Source organism: Zootoca vivipara, chromosome 13 (genome assembly GCF_963506605.1).
Source record: "Zootoca vivipara chromosome 13, rZooViv1.1, whole genome shotgun sequence".
NCBI lineage: Eukaryota > Metazoa > Chordata > Lepidosauria > Squamata > Lacertidae > Zootoca > Zootoca vivipara.
Genome location: NC_083288.1, coordinates 35,800,685 through 35,817,712, shown reverse-complemented (window position 1 = coordinate 35,817,712; position 17,028 = coordinate 35,800,685). Strand labels below are relative to the sequence as shown.

General features: G+C 50.3%; 1 protein-coding gene across 1 annotated transcript in view; it reads left to right on the top strand.

Moving 5' to 3' along the window:
• Window positions 1–17,028, top strand: part of PPP1R12C (protein phosphatase 1 regulatory subunit 12C) — a 39,267-nt gene that overhangs the window by 11,348 nt on the left and 10,891 nt on the right. The window contains exons 2-10 of the mRNA XM_035134590.2: window positions 3,708–3,838; window positions 4,376–4,494; window positions 5,290–5,449; window positions 6,348–6,492; window positions 7,707–7,781; window positions 10,174–10,262; window positions 11,541–11,683; window positions 11,785–11,879; window positions 15,819–16,010. Coding sequence (XP_034990481.2) covers window positions 3,708–3,838; window positions 4,376–4,494; window positions 5,290–5,449; window positions 6,348–6,492; window positions 7,707–7,781; window positions 10,174–10,262; window positions 11,541–11,683; window positions 11,785–11,879; window positions 15,819–16,010 — 1,149 coding nt within the window. The remainder of the gene's footprint in view (window positions 1–3,707; window positions 3,839–4,375; window positions 4,495–5,289; window positions 5,450–6,347; window positions 6,493–7,706; window positions 7,782–10,173; window positions 10,263–11,540; window positions 11,684–11,784; window positions 11,880–15,818; window positions 16,011–17,028) is intronic.

Genomic DNA, 17,028 nt, shown 5'->3' with positions numbered 1-17,028 from the left:
AGATGAAGTTGCCTTCAAATGAGCAACCAAGTGACAAACAGCATCTGCTGCTTATCCACTGCCGCCCTAGCACTGTGATACATTTCCCAAGCCAGGGAAATGTAATGCCAGAGTTTTTGGTGCCTCCTGCAGCTTTCTCTCCCAACCCGTTAAGATTAGAAGGCAGAGAGAGAGCAAGAGAGCAGTAAATAGCAGCCACACTTTTTGTGCATTTGAGAAAGGGAAGGGGGTGCTTGCTGTGTCTGTGAAGTTTGGGGATGGGCTGCGTTGGCCTTTTCAGACCTGGTATGTGCATTTTAGCCAAACATGCGTTTTGGGGACCCTCTTCAGAATTTCTTATCAAGTCTTGCTGGTGGCTCTGCTATAGTTCCCCTTATCTGACTGCGTCCCATTAAGAGACCTGACCCACAGGTTGAAGCCCAATGATGTCTGCACCCAGGTTGTAAGTCCAGTTGAAGTTGAGCAGTGTAGGCAATCAAGTATTTAAAGGTTATTTTACCCATGTATGACCGTCCTCCTGGAATATTGAAAAGACCTGCTTCCTGTCCCTTTTATTCGGGGGGGGGGGGTCCTAGGACCCTCCAGATGTTGCCCAACTATGGCTCCTGTCATCCCTGAAGGGTAATTTCAGCAGAGATGAAAGCAGCAGCATCTGTTAAATTCCCCCTTCTGCAAGGCAGTTGTTGGTACAGGAGGTCTGCCTTCCTTTGCATCTGGTCACCATCCCTCTATCTGTCCTTTGGGGGGGGGAGCAAACAGAAGCACTCTTCCTCCCTTTTTAAAGAGATGGTGACTCGCTTATGGATCACGGCAACTGGGGTGGGAGTGGGGCCTGGACACCAAAGGCTATTCTATCTACACTCTCCCCCGAATGTTCAGCTTACTAGCTGCCGCCACCTGTTTTTCTCATGAAAGTTTTTTGGGTGTGTTCACCTGTGGATAAGGAAAAGCATTAAGGCAGGATTCTCCCTGCCTTCTCAAGAAGTACCGGTAGCTGGATTCTCCTGCCTACCATTTGTGGTGGGGATGCTTGCAAAAGAATGCACAGGGTTAACTGGTCAGCATTGTGCCCTACATTATAAAATCAAATCATATTGTACCCCTAACACAGCTTAACTATTAACACATGAGGCTACCTGTATTTGTGCAAATGCCAGTGACTTTGTGGGCCATCTTGTCAGGCCTCCTGCCCAATGACAGCATCGTCTTTCCATCCATCCCCGTCCAGCCTCTCTTTGAAACCCTACATGGCCAGGAATTCATTGTGTGGCCTTCCTGAGCAGCTTGTTCCTGAGCTGCAATCCTCTTAGCATTAGGAAGCTTTTCTTGATGTTTACCTAAAACCTGCCTCCCTATCAGGATTTCTCCCCACCACCAATTGACATTGCATTTTGGAGCACTGAGCTGGTTTGGAGACTCTGCAGGCTCCCAGAATGGAGCTCACAGCTGCTTTTCTCCTGCCTTGTCTTTTTCGCTGCAGTGCCAAGGCTTAGTTTAGCGTGCCGTCCGAATTGGGACTACCGGTTAAGCTCTCTCTTCATGGTTTGTCCTTGGCTACAGCTTACGGTTTGCGAGGAAAGAGCTTAACCGCGAATTCCAGCTCAGGCGACATGCTAAGACAAACCTTGGCTCGGCTTAGCACAGCAGTTGAAAAGACCAGGAAGGGGGAAAGCAGCTGCAAGCTCCTCTTCTGGAGCCCGTGCAAAGTTGCTAAACCAGGGTCTGGTGGAGAGTGTTGTGCGAATCAGGCTGTCAATAGAGGTGGGGCTTTTCCTGGGGGGGGGGAAATGAACTGGGAAGATTTTCTTATGCAAATTAGGATGGTTTGCATAGTATTTGCGTGTGTGTGGTTTGCATCAGATTTTTTTCTGATGCCGAGATTAGATTTAGCGTTCTTATCTATCTTCTCTCTGGTAAACAAAGCTTTAGAAAAAGTATCCGCATGTTACTTTTTTGTCCTAATACAACACAAACATTTGACCTGGAGTATCTGAGGAGAAATTAAACCACATTTCTTGTGGTTTAAATGTGGTACCATGTAGCAATTTGTATTGCAATACAGTGCTTGTTTAAAAAAAAAAAGCGATGGCAATCGGGTGTGCTTCCTATACATGGTTTGTTTAAATCTAAGAGGAAAACAAAAGTGCTGAAAACTAATAAATTTTTGGCAGCTGAAAGAACTTTGCAGGATATGCTCATTTTCATACTCACTAGGTATAATCACCTGGAAAACATTCAATGCAGCTTTGAAGCTGGCAAGCTTGCCTCGTATTTGTAGTTGGCACCCATTTACTGTTACCAATGAGTCCTATGAAAAGGAAGGATTTTTATTTATTTATTGGCAGAAAAGTAAAGCACTGGGGGAGGAATTTTGAAAAAAGAAATCTGCCCAAACCATTGACTATAAAATTCCCAGGCGGCTGGGGTGTTGCCTACCATGTGGCAAATAAAAAGCTCTGAAGGGGTTTGTGGCATTCACTGCCCTTCTGCTCAGGGGCTGCCAGCTTCAGTCATCGTCTGCATTGTATGGTGCTATGGGACATTTCCTTGTGGCACCAGGAAAGGAGGGCAAGGTGCTGAGTGGGGCAGGGGAGAACGATATGGAAGTGCTCTTTTTGCTCAGGGGAGCAAAGGTTCCTTAGGAACATGAGAAGCTGTGTTCCACCCTGAGGAAAAGATTTTGGGCATCATATTGAATATGATGCGTGGTTGAAATTATGGAATCAAACATTGAAGTTTACTGTATGCACTGCCTTGAAAGAAAATGTTTTGACGATGATGTATAGATGGTATTTAACACCAGTAAAATTAGCTAATATGTATAGGATGAGTAGTAAAACATGCTGGAAATGTAAAGAGAAGGATGGTGAATTTTATCATATGTGGTGGACATGCGAAAAAATTAAAAGATTTTGGGAAATGATATATAACGAACTGAAAAAGATTCTTAAATACACTTTCCCAAAAAACCCTGAAGCCTTTCTATTAGGACTTATAGGACATGAGATTGTGAAAGAGGATCAAGTATTTATGTATGCGACAACCGCGGCTAGAACTTTATTAGCCCAAAAATGGAAAACTCGGGAGTTACCGACGATTGAAGAGTGGCAGACAAAAATGATGGACTATGCGGAATTAGCAAGACTGACTAGCGGGATCCGAAACCAGGGAGAGTCAAAGTTCCAAAAGGATTGGAGTAAATTTGTGGACTATATGGAAAAGAACTGTAGAAGTTTAAAGACACTTGCAGGACTGAAATAAATCCTACGAATTGACTTCAGATAGAAGGAATAAAGAAACTGTAAGACAGGAATGGACACAAAAAAAGCGACTGGGGGGAGGGAGGGAAGTCAAAGCTTGGCAGAGCAAAGAGAACTGCAATAATTGAGAAGATGTTTAAAAGAAAAATTTTGTGTTTATTATGTTGTGTTTGTTGTTGTTTGTTTCATTTTGTTACTTGCTAAATGTGTTTAATTGTAAAATTTAATAAAATGTCTTTTTTAAAAAAGAGAAGCTGTGTTCCACCCACATCAAACCATTGGTCCATCTAGCTCTGTGTTGTCTACACTCTATGGTTTTTTAGTATTGAATCTGGGACCTTCTGTGTGCAGAGAACATGCTCTACCACTGAGCTTTGGCCCTGTTATGGAGGAGAGAGAAACGGGGATCTGGGAGCTTCCTTGTGACAAGTTCTCTGTCTTTTCCAGGCCTGCATTGATGAGAACATGGAGGTGGTGGAATTTCTGGTGGCAAACGGAGCCGACGTGAACCAGGCTGACAATGAGGGCTGGACTCCACTGCACGTTGCTGCTTCCTGCGGCTACATTGAGATTGCACAGTGAGTTTGGGGCTGCAGGGGAGGCGGCTTTCCAAAACCATGCCAGCTCACGGATCACTTTATTAGCCTTGCGGTAGATAAATGCCTTTTGCCTGAAGCTATTACAGTAATAAATCCGTAGGCCAGTCTTGCAGTGCTTCTCACCTGGGGCTGAACGGCGGTCACAAAACCTACGCCCTTCCCAACACAGGGTAGCCGGATGGAGAAGGGGACAGGGCTCCTGTCCAGATTAGCGGGTGCCAGTCATCATGCACACAACTATCTCAGGTGCAGGGGGAGGTTGCGGAAGCCAAGGGCAACCTGGATTAGGCTTCATTTCTGAGTGGGTGGTCCTTTCTCCTCACTGCATTTGAAAGGGAGGGAGGCTTATTGTCTGCAATCAGGAGGCAAGGGCGCAAAGGATTCCAGCACTCAGCAACTGTCACCCCACGAGACAGGCTTGTGTGTGGCCTAATCCAGGATTGCAGGGATGGGGGGGGCTGGTGGGGGTCTAAATGGGCCCATGGATCTGACCCTGGGCATCACTGTCTGGCCCAGATACCTCTTGGACCACGGTGCCAACATCGCTGCAGTGAACAGCGACGGGGACGTGCCATTGGACATTGCGGAGGCTGACAACATGGAGGCCTTACTGCGTTCGGAGATTGGGAAGAGAGGTAAGGAGAGATGTAGCTCTGCTTCTTCTAATGCTCTGTCCCTCTGTAGACCCTTTCAGGGCTTGACCAGGCTTCTCCAACCAGCGCTCCAGGTTGCTGGGTTTCCCCCCCCTCCTTAGGTGCTGCAGAAAGATTATAGAATCAACTTTTCAGGTTTTCATCCCCACACCCAAATGGATTAATTAAATGGATCCTGGTTTACACCACAGGGTTGTAATATATGGCCCATCACAATATTTTCAACTTGGATTATTTACCGCAGACAGAGCAAAACAACGACTTCCAAAATCTGGTAAGTTCTCTGGCTCTGGAGCAGTTTAAAAATACAGTGTCGACCAAGATTATATTTGCACATATTTGCTTACTGTACATAATTTATTCTGCATCGAAACCCAGTGAAGGTTAAGGATGGGGAACCTGGGACTCCCCAGATGTTGCCAGACTACAACTCCCATCATACCTGGCCATTGACCCATACTGCCTGGGGTTGATGGGAGTTGCAGTCCAGCCTCATCTGGAGGGCCACAGGTCCCCCATCCCTGAGCCGTATGTGTATGATGTAATTGTGCCCTCCACCCATAATTACACCATACACAAATTCCTCAAAACAATGATGGCTAGATGTTTAATTGGAAGAGGGAGGACTACTTTAAAAGTGTCCAGTTGCCAGGATTCCTTGGCAGCGTTAGGAGAAGACCTATTTCTTTGCAGCTCTCTGGTGCGGCTGCAGCTGTTCAAATTCATAGTTGTCACCTTCTCGGCTCTCCCGTGACTCCTCCTCCTCCTCTTTTTCAGGGATAGATGTAGAAGTAGCCAAGCGAGAGGAGGAGGAGGTGATGCTTCGCGATGCACGCCAGTGGATGAACGGTGGGAAAATCTCCGACGAGCCGCACCCCAAAACAGGGGCCACGGCCCTCCACGTGGCAGCTGCCAAAGGCTACATTGAGGTCATGAGGTGAGAGCCTGGTCCTCGATTTCCCCCAGCCCTGAGGGACATGCATTCTGAGCACATAAAACCCTTTGATAAACCCCCTTTTGGAGCAGGAAATGAGATCGACCCTATGTCTCCCTCTCACAGTTTTAAGCTAGATGTCGAACACCATAGAAGCACGTAGGCTTACAAAATGGCTGCCGACGTCACACCTCAGGTTCCTATTTGCCTCAACAGGTTTGGGCACTTGCCATACCCACTCTCCCAGCCCAGGTGGTTAGTTGCGCCACTTCTTCTGGTCCCCCCCCCCTCTCCTCCATGCCTTGCCAAACATCCCCTGAGCGAAGGCGGGGCCTAGGGAAAAGCGTAGGCCAAGTCAATGCCAGTCCCCACCCCAGCCTCCTGATGGTGACTCGGAGCCGATAAGAATCCAGGATATCAGCATCCTGCTCCCAGCCATCTTGCTTTGAGCATTTGGACCCCTCCCCTCAAAAAAGAAGAAAAGAAAGAGAGAGGTGACCCCAGGAGGTTTCCAGCAAGTTCCAGACACGCTGCTTCTCTAACTCACTCGCTCTTCCAAAACTCCTAGTCTCCTGTCCCCCCTTGTTCTTCCTTAACCTGCTCCCTGCCACGAGAACCTCCAATTCCTGGCCCTTAGTTATGCACACCTCGCAGAAGTGTTCGGGAGAATTCTTGTCCATGGGTAATTTGGGACTCTTGAGTTCTGTATCTCCCTTGGACCATTGTCATCCCCAGCCCTCACAGAAGACCCTGTAGCTCTTGTGTCCAGCACTGTCTTTGCTCTGTCCCACCCAGAGTCTGCCTTTCCCCTCTTTTGTCTATTAATATCTAGTTTTCCCATAAGGCACCCTGCTGCAGTCCAGGAAACCCCTGACCGCTGCTTTCTCTTGCCCCGTTGCAGGCTGCTCTTGCAAGCTGGATATGACCCCAATGTGCAGGACAAAGACGGCTGGGCTCCCTTGCATGCGGCAGCCCACTGGGGAGTGGAGGAGGCTTGCCGCCTCCTGGCAGAGCACTTCTGCGACATGGAGGCACTCAACAACGTGGTGAGAGCAAAGGAGGTGGCTGGGGTGTGTGTGTGTTGCAGAACCCAGGCTTCATTTCATGTGGCTCCAGTTGGAAGGGCCCACACAGCAGGGCTGGAGGGGACTTGGTGTTGCCCAAGGCATTGGAAAGGCCCTGCCAGTCAGAGTAGGTTGGCTGGGCTAAGTGGCCCAGCACTCGAGCCTGGTGTCAGGCAACTTCATACGTTTGCAACTATTCTTGGTGCAGGGGTGTTTCTAGCACAGCAAAATGAGGACCGTCACCAGATTTTAAGGAAATCTTAATGGACTAGTGTCAAAGCATTCCGATGGGTCAATTAATTCATTACATCTGTATACATTTTCTTTTGAATAAAAAAAATGGATCTGAAGGAGGGGGAAACATCAGGTTGTTTTTAGATGGTGCGTTTCTGTGTCACAGCCCATACCGTCGTGGACGAGGCTTGCTCTCTTTCACGAGGTGAAGGGAAAATGCCCTTTCTGAAATGCCATCTGCATTTTTTATAATTGTGTCCTAAACAGGTTTTTTAAAATAAAAAAAAATGTTGCTTCTTAAGGTTACAGAGGGTTTTGTTTGTGTTTTGTAAGAAGTAGATGATTATTCTGCGTTGTTCAATTCAAGGTTTAAAAAACCAAAACCCAAAGGGGGGAAGGAGATGTGGGAGGGTGGAATTCTAAATCTGCTGACTGCAGCCACAAATAGAAGCTTGTGGATCTTGCAAAACGCTGGAGGAAGGACAGAGACCTGGAAAGGCTTGACTTGGTTTTGGGGTACGACAGAGGAGAACGTCTTGAAATGGCTGTGGATGTTTCTCCATCTTAAAGGGTTCCCCCCCCCTTAAGCTGTGAAAGGGTGGTCCCTTATTTCTCGTTCCACTCCCCTCCAGATTATTTTCTGCAAGGGCTACCCCCTTGCTTAGACCCAGAAGCCCTCCATTTGTACCTACCTAGGTGGGTTTATTTCCTCTCCTCATTGAAAACAGCAGCCAGTAATTCTAAGCAGGTAGGGACTCGGTGAAACTCATAGAAGTCCTGGGTGTTGCTTTCTTCAGTGGGTGGGTGGGCTTGGAGGAGGGAGGCAGGACAGCTGGTTGAAAGAAGATGCATCTACACCAGAGGGAAGCTGCTTCACCCACCATGTTTCCCAGTTTTATTCTGATGGCAAATTGTGACGAAGGGAGCCCTTCTCAGCCCCAGCTGTTTCCTCCCCATCCTAGGGCCAGCGCCCCTGCGACCTTGCGGATGAGGATACTTTGGCTCTGCTCGAGGATCTCCAACGCAAGCAAATCGACGTGAGTGACTTTTCTTCTTACCCTTCTCTCCCCCCGCCCCCGTGTGTGGCGGATACAACAGAATCTGGACTGCTGCCTTGGGTCTATGCGGAAAGCGCATGGCGCATGGAGCCCTCGCTCTTGTGTGGAGCTAGACGGCGTTTGAACGCCTTGTTTCTGGAATGGGTAGGAAACCTTGCAGGTGCCAATTTGAGGAGTTGGGCTGAGCTGCATTGGGGGACGCTTGCAAGACCCCTAGTCCCAAATAGAAGCTACAAGCGGTGAAATGCTTGGGTCCCATCACTGCTGCTGTCAATCCCATTGAGAGGCTGTCGTGCGGGTGGCATTGTGCTGTGTGTGCGCTTCACAAATGTCTTGTGCCAAAATTTGAGGTACATAAAGGTGTCCCTGGGCCAAAAAACCCCCCTGCATCTTGACCCTTTTCACCGGCAGGTCCTTGTGGCTCCCACCGTCAGCAGTTAGTCAGGCAGCCATGGAGGAAGACGCTATTTGCTTCTTCTTCCATCACCTCCCTTAGGGCTTCTCACCTGGCACCTCACCTGATGAGTTTTAGGCGCAAGCTGAAGACATTTCATTTGCCCAGGTGCTTAATGAATAGTTGCAATTTATCTAGGACTCCCATCTTAACAACTGCTTGTGTGTGTGCGCGCACATATGTGTATTATGTGTGTGTGTGTGTGTTTACATAGATTCATGTACACACATACAATATTTTAAGAGGTGGTTGTGTGCTAATTCATTAAACTTCAGGGGTAGTTTTTCTCTCCTGCCCCTCCCCCAAATTTTATTGGGTGCATTAGGACAGACAGAAGTTTCTTCCAATGGCTGACTAGACTCATCCAGACCTGTGTGCACTTTGCAATTTTAAAAAGACCATAATTCAGCACCAAGTGGAGCTGGTTTCTGTGTTGGCTATGTATATGGCATGCAGATGAAGCAGCAGCCTATATTTTCTTTGCCTAACTGTTTGCTCACATCATGGGGGCATGGCTTAAATTCTTGTTCCCGTAATTTTTTTTCAGTTGACTTCTTTAAAATAAATAAAAATGCTTGAGGGGGGCAGGGGAGGCTCAGTCATGGTTAATGTTATTTTACACAGCCTTCCTACCTTGTGCAGCATCAGCCACAAGAGCAGAAAGTAGAGAGGAACGGCAACGACCCCACGGGGCAGGAGGTCAGGGAGCAAGGCCGACCCCACCTGTCAGCTTAATTTGAGTTTCACCAGCCCAGGGCAGCGTTTCTGAAACCGCAGGGTGGGCCAAAGCCCACACGCCTCCCTTTTCCAGTGCTCCCGGCAAAAACCTTCCGCGGCGAGAGAGGCTTGTTCCCGAGGGGATGGAAAGCAGCATGGGCTTCTCCCGCCCGCCTGTCAGCTGCATGCTCTTTTTCCAGCAGTGGACTGAAACCAGATCAGCCTTCGGGCCCTTTGGAAACCTTAAAAGGTCTCTCTCTCTCCCCCAAGAGTTTTCCTGTGAGAACCAGTCTTGAGAGAGCCAGCTTGTAAGCCATAAAGAGGGAAAGAAGCCTTGGCACACAGGACATGTGAAGAAGCAAGGGGCTGGAGCAGCTTCCCAACAGGTGTTGTTGGAGGCCTCTGGCTGGGGATGGTGGGAGTTGTAGTCCAACAGCACCTGGAAGGCACCAGATTGGCAAAGCCTGGCCTTAAAGTGTTTGGGGTGTTTTGATTTAGGTGGAGGTTTCCAAAATCACGTGTGGCAAAGGCGAGAAGTCTGTGGTGCCCTCCTGGGTTTGTTGGAGCTCCCAGCTCTTACCAGCTCCAGGCAGCGTACCAGATTTGAGTTCAGGTTGATTCCCAAGATGCTTTGAGAGCCTTTTGTGGTTGTAGAGCAGAACATAAGTATTGTGTCACTGGTTTCACATCATGATGGCTGTCTACGCTGCCTCCACTTCCAGAGAACATGATGTAATGCTGAATATTTGTGGCTGGGGGTGCGGGGATCAGACCAAAGGAGCACCAGTGTCCTCAATGGGCCACTCTTCTGATCCAGCAAGGCTCTTCCTGTATCCATGACCATCCTTGTGGTGGACCTTTCCTAGCTCCTAAGCCGTGCAAGTACTCTGCTCCTTCTCGGCTGCACTCAATGCAAATGCCAACAAGTGGGCACATCTGCGCTTTATTTTCCCAAACACGTCGCCCTCCCCCTTAAATTCAGCAGCCCATTTCAGTATCGGTTCCCGCAGCTTGTTTGGTACAGATCTCAGCCATTGCTGCTCTTCTCCTAGTGCTCTCGCCCCAGGTATGTCTGCCCAGAAGGGCAGGTGCCATTGCCCTCTGCTACCCTGGCAAAATCTGTTCATCGTTACGAAGGTCACATAGCCAAAGGGAATGAGAGCTTGACCCTCACCCCCCATCTCTCTCCATAACCTTCAGCTACGCAGCAAGAAGGAAGCTCACCTGAAGCAGGCAGTGATTGACACCAGCTTGGAGCAGCCCCCATCGTACACAAGCAAGCACCGGAGGTGAGGTGTGGGCGCGTGGGGCATTTGTCTCTTAGGTTCTCAACCTTTTAATGCCGCATATCTGGTTCTAAAGTCCACAGCTTCCTCCCTTGCTCCCAGCCGTCATTTCCCACGAGTTGGTAAAGGCCCTGGCTTGCAGCTCTGTCGGCTATCGGTTCTTTTAATCTAGGATGCAGCTTGTGGCTCAGCGGTATAAGAACAGACGCATGCAAACCCCAGGCCAAGTGCATGTTGCAAAACAGGTTCAGAGAGAAGTCTTTATTTGGCGTGCAGCAAGTTTGGCAGCCCGGTTTGCTGCAGAAGTGTTTACTGTTACAGACTGCAGACGTCAGGTTGGGCTATCCAACTGTTTTGTGGTTCTAGGCGTCGAGCCTGTACAAATTGCAAGTGTCTCCTGTCGTCCCACAAACATTAGCAGGGAAGCAAAGCCTCTCCTGTTAGCAGGAAGCATCAGCTCGCTTGCCTCAAACTTGCGTTGGTTGGGCATTTCGTTACGAGACATCACCAAGGCAACCTCAGTGGTTGTTTTCTAAAAGCAAGCCATGCGCTAGCTCGCGCATGTTCAGACATGGAGGTCATGTGCCAGCTCAAACACCTCTCCCCTGTGTGAAGTTACGAAGCGTGTGAAGTGCAAGGTTTGGGGGCGCAGCCTCCACGTTGCCCGTTGAGTTGTAGATCTTCTTTTTGTTGTTGCTCAGTCACATCGCAGGCCTGAGGATCAGAACAATCTCGATTTCCACTGATCGAGAGCCTTTTTGGCTGAAGAGCAGGAAAAGATTTAATACGGAAATACAGGTGTGCAGCACTTCCAGGATTGGCACAAAGGAGCAAGCCCTTAGGTTGGTTGGCAGCAAAAAGCCAAATTTCAGGAGAAATGGCATGTCGTCATGTGCCTGAGTTGTCTGAGTTCTAGAGCAGCTGTTCGTGCAAGAAACCAGTGTTCCCCTGTAGGGCAGCTGCCATGAAGCTACACCTGGCCTAAACCAGTTCACCAGAGTATGCCAACCCAGCCCATGTGACCTCTAAGCCCAGACTCTTTCATCTCGAGATCTCCCCTTGAACTTGATCATAAATAGGGAAATGAGGGCTGTTGGAACGAAGCAGTTGTCAGTGTGGCTGAAGTTTGCAACCTTCCAATGGCTCCCATTGGCTCTGTCTGGGCAAACACACCATTGATGTAATTAACCGTGGTGGGCTGAGCAACTTAGCTACTTTTTAAATGATCCACTTTCCTTTAACACCCTTGACTCCCCGCATCTCCTCTCTGCTGCTTCTTAGGAGCTCTGTGTGCCGCATGAGCAGCAAGGAGAAGATCTCCGTCCAGGACCAGTCAAAGGAGCGCAAGACCCTGGGGACCATTGCTGTTGGCGAGGAGGAGACCAGCTCTGCCTCGGAGGGGGAGGAGACGCCACATTCCAATGGTAGGCGGAGCTACGTGGTGGGCAGTGGCCCTCATTGGCCCAGGTCTCGGAAGGGTCTGGCACAGCCAATTAGATGCTAACTGCTTTCTCTCCTTTGGCAGAGGTGAAGGCCGTTCCCTCAACGGACAACAATGCAGTGAATGGCGTCTCCGTGACCCCTGTCAGCCCTGTGTCCCCCAGTCCCATGGGGCAGAAGGTGAGGTTTTGCTCACCTACATGAACTCTTATCTTCTCCCTTAGGTGAAAGGTCCCTGTCACCTTTCACAGTGTAGGCCTGGGAACTACTGGACTCCTGTCAAAATCCAGCTCTTGAGAATTGAGAGGTGATGAGCAGCGGGGCCTCTTAAAGAGACGTTTCCAATCACTTTTGCATTCATGGTGTTGGACTTGAGGCTTCAGGCCTCAGCTTAGCCCTCTTGAGTAGTCACTTCACTAAGGGGTTGTCTTGGGAGGAGGGAGAATGAAGAGTGAAGGTAGTTAGGGCTTCTATGTCCTGGGAACCAGGACTCATAGTTTCTGTGGAATCAGGATTTGGACACAGGGGGAGCAGACAGCCACAAGACCTCGGTCCTCTACGGGGTGCTACTTGCCTGTTAAGGACTAGCTTCTTTTCTTTCCCCTCTCAGTTGGCTTTTCATGGGTCCTTGCATGAATGCTCCCTTCCCCTCTGCCACGCAACACTTTCTGAGTCCCCATTTATAACTTCTCCTGTTTTAACACACCAACACATTCATCTTGCATGCTTGATTAACCAGTCACCTCTCTTGCACCTACCCTGGGATGAGGCCAGAATGACCGTCATCCTGTTTGGGACGTCAGCACAGGCGAGTCTGGCGATCTGATTGGCAGGTGACTCTCCCAGAAGAGGCCCTCCTAAATACGTTGGCCAAGTTGGTTGGGCCTTGGGCACATGGACATTCTAATGCCTGGTCGGCCATCCTACCCACCGCATGCCATTTCTGCCTGCACTGTGTGAAATACGTCGGACTTTTGTGTTTTCTTTTTCTGCCTTTGTTTTCCTTTACACATTTCCTCATACGCCTTCCATCTGCTTCTGGCTTGCACCTCGTCCCGCTTCTTGCTTCCTTCCGCCTGCCCACTCCAGCCACAGTTTGCCTTCATCACCCCTGTTCTGCCCATCCCCAGCCCTCTGGGGCCTTCCATGTGGCGGCAAAGCTTGCGCAAAACAGGGATCATTCTGGTGCCCCAGAAGGAGCAAAAAGCTGCAGTGAGTGTCCCATGCTGATGCAAGGGGGCTGTGGGGGGTGGAGAGAATGTGCCATTGTGGGTGTCGTTTCCCCCGTTAATGGTCTGGCACAATTGTCTCTTAAGCTGGTACCTTCCAGATGTTGAACCACAATTCCCATCATTCCTGTTGGCCATGCTGGCTGAGGCTCATGGGAGTTGGAAACCTAACATCTGGACGGCACCAGGTTGGAGAAGACTGGCTTCATGACACCAAGGCCTTAAAAGAAGCTGAGCATTCTCTTGCCTGGCGAGTCACCACTGGCTGTGTGTTTTTAGAGCTGCTTTAATCAGATTATCGTGGCGGACCAGGCCCCCCCCCCCCTCCTGGTTGGGCGGCTTTTGCCGGGGTCTTCAGCACCTCCAGTCCAAGCCACTGCCACATATAGCAAACTCGTTCCCAGAGCACCAACCCGTGTACATACAAGAGAGAGGCATTGGGAGACTGGAGGGAACCTCAAGGAATTACAGTACTGTATTGGGATGTGGGGGGAACTGGTGGGGCAGGTTCTAAAAGTGTCCCACAGTGGGCATGAAATGATGACTGGCAGTGGGTGGGGTGGGGTGGGGTGGCATTGCTGGAGGAAAGAACTGGAGTATCCTTGAAAGGGGCCTGACAGGCTGGCCGGAACCCTGGAACAGGAGGATTCCAACCATGCAACGTTTTCTTGCAGGTCCCTCTTGTATTTCCTAAGGCAGATCCATTTGCTAGAAGTGTGGGAGTACTTGGGATGACCGCAGGCTTTTAAAAATATGCCAGCAAAAAACCCGAAAGCCTCTTTTTTGGCCACCGAGTGGAACTGGGCTAGGTGGGTGTTCAGTCTCAGGTGTGCAGCAGGGGCAGCTCCTGCGAGTGCAGGTGTGAGGATTTTATTTTTATCGGCGGAGAAGGGGGTTTCCCCTGAAGATGTAAGATTGCTGCTACTTGGGAAGAGAGAGAAATAGGTAGAGGTTTAAAGTGAGCTACTTGCGGCCTGTGGGATGGTGTGCTTGAGGACCAGGGGTCTGGTGGGCTACTCAGGGGGCAATACTGGGTTGGGGCAGAGGCTGCTGGCAACCTGGACAGCACGGCTTGGCATGAGCCTGCCTAAGCGGAACAGGGAAGCGTGGCCACCAAGCCCAAAGCCTTCCTGCGAAGGGAGGCGGTGCGGAATGTGTTACCGAAAGGGCTGCGGTCCAAGCCTTCCTCAGCAGGGAAGCCGATGCGAACTTCTCAGAGCTCAGCAACTTCCTGACCAGCTTTCGGTTCTGCCCAGGCAGCTTTCCAGGCCTGCTCACCTGCCATGAACTCTGCTCTGAAAGCTTTCCAAGATTCCCCAGGGCTGATGCATTATGATGTGGCTCTTGACGGTCCTCCTCATTAAAAGCGTTGGCTGCTCTGCTTTGGAATGCCCAGTCAGCAAGGGCCGCTGGTGGGGGTGGGTGGGTGGGAGGGAGGGGGAGCTCAGGGCAGCCTCATTTTGAGAGAGCCCCCCCCCAAGTGCATGGAGGTGGGAGGTGGCCCCTGGCATGGCATTCGTTGCAGCCCTGACACTTGCACACCCTCCTCTCCCTGCCCCACATGCCATGTTGGAGTTTGATGCTAAATATCCACGTACACCCTTGTTGCAACCTTGAGTGAAGCGTTGTTTGTTAGCACTGCCAAGAATGTCATTATGCAGAAGAGAGAGGCCTCCATAGCTTGTCTGTTTAATAGAAGCTGTTCCACAGTTCTGGGCAGATCTCTCTTGTGAGTGCGGTGGGAAAGCTACAGAGCTGCATCCATCCAACTGAGCCGAAATCCAGTCCTTTAACCTACTTCCGTGCCAAGACTTTGGCCTGGAACATGCAAAGCAGTAACGAAACGTCTCTTGAGCATATGCAGGGTGGCTTTCTCCCAGCAATCTTGGCAGCATGCAAATCTTTTGAGTTGGGGATTGCAGGGAGTTGGTGGTTTTGACCTTCCCTGTTGTGCCTCTTGTTTGGGGAAATCACTGCTGGGCACTTGCTTTTAAATCTGTCTTCCTGTAGAGACAATCCCGGGAGGCCTGGCTCTCCCCTAGTTGGCTGCACAGCCCCGCTCCCCCAAACTCTGGCCATGCCTCTGTTGCATAGATGTTGCTTCCTTCCCAAGGATCTCCCAGCTCTCGTCTGCACCCTGCTGAGCCCTCTTTTCTTGATTTGGGACTCATAGCATCCTTCATCTCCACCCTAGTCCTTCTCCTAGATCAGGGTTTTCCAAACTTGGGTCTGCAGCTTTTTTGGGGGGGGGGGCTACAACTCCCATCATCCCTAGCTAGCAGGACTAGTGGTCAGAGAATCGGGGGCATAGGAAGGGGGGTGCGTCCCGCCCCGGATGTCATCCTTGAGGGGGGTGACAAAATGGCACACTGTGGGGGCAGCACTTACTGCAGAGCCTGGCCTGCAGTGGGCCCGAGCCATACATCTCACCTAGGAGTGGCTCAGGGCCCCGCGCTGCCCGAAACAGCAGCGTGGGGCTTGCATTCATCAGGCGGACTCATCAGGCTCGCCACACTGCCCCCCTGGGCAGCTCGCCCTGCCCCAACCGCTCTAGGTACCGGAGCAGCTAGCTACGCCCCTGATGGGAATTGTAGTCCAAATACAACTGGAGACCCAAGTTTGGGGAACCCTGTTCTAGATAATTGAGAGCCCCATTCTCTAGCAGTGCTTGCTGCTTGCTTGCTGTCCAAGGAGCTGTCAGGTTCTGTGCAAAGGACTGAGCATCCCCACATAGCCCTGCCTGGTTATTCCCTGCTTGTCCGCTCCCAACTCCATTGTCCCGAGTTTCTCAAGTTCCCTCCATCCATCCTGACTCCCCTTCCTTCCTCTTCTCCCCACTTCCTCTGTCTGTCTCTTTTCTCCTCCTCTCCCGCTCCCACCCCCCCAACAGTTCTCTGGAGGCTCTAGCCACACCATGGAGCCAGAGGACACGGCAGCTCCCGCAATCTGGAAGCAGAGCCTACGGAAGACCAGCAGCTTTGGGGTGCTGCAGGACGCAAAGCTGGAGGAGGAGGCGGCTGCCAAGGAGGCCAGTGGCATCAAGCGGTCGGCATCCAGCCCCAGGCTTGATACGGAGGAAAAGGTAAGCTGTGCCGTTACAATACCTGAGTGACTAACTTTGGGGGGGGGGCATTTCAATTCAGCTTGGCAGCGTTGGATTGGAGCAAAAGCAAGGATCTTTCCATTTTCTATGAAGGGGCAGTGAGCACTTTAAGGCTCTGTTTGGTGCAATTAAGATTCATTCTGTTTCTTTCCACCAATTGGCCTCCTAAGCAGTTTATGGCTTGGGTTGTTTTTCTTTAAGGATGAGGTTAAATTTAAAACAGTGTCGAGTAAGATAAGAAGGAAACCAGCAACAGACCAAACAGTGCAGAAGACAGCAACTGAAAATTACCAAGCGGTCTCAGATTGTATCTCATCTGGTAGATTGGGAAAGCGCAATGAGACTTACCCGGGTGCCTAAAAATGGCAGAATATGTAACAGGCAGGTGTTTGGGGAGGACATTTCATCATCAGGACAGGGGTGGGGCCACCCAGAGCAGGGCACCTGCTGACACACAGGTGCATACAGGAGAAGTCGGACCTTCAGGATTTTCTATCTTATTTGTACATTGCGTATCCCTAGCAACATCTTGTGATACAGTCAGGCTTGTGTGCATTCCATTTGCTTTCTCTCGCTTGGAATTTAGCTTTTGGTGTTCATTTTCTTAATGTTTAAAAATAGTAAGCTAGCTGCTAGCCCTTAGGGCTGCACGGGAATTCTTGAAAGCATTTTGGAGAAACCACAGCTGGAGGAGGGCAGGTAGGTCTTCCGGGGACCAGAAGGTGGAGTCTTCTGCATAGGACACCCTGCCACTCCCCACGGCTATCAGAAGCAGTATTAAGTTATTGGAAGCAAGCAAGTAAGTAGAGAGTTCGCGCTCTTAGCATCTCTGCTCGGATAAATGGATCTTGGGAAGCAGAGCTTGGGAAGTCCTCTGTCTTGAGGCTTTGGAAAGTCTCTGCCAATCAGAGGAGAAGATACTAGAACAGGCATCCCCAAACTGCGGCCCTCCAGATGTTTTGGCCTACAACTCCCATGATCCCTAGCTAACAGGACC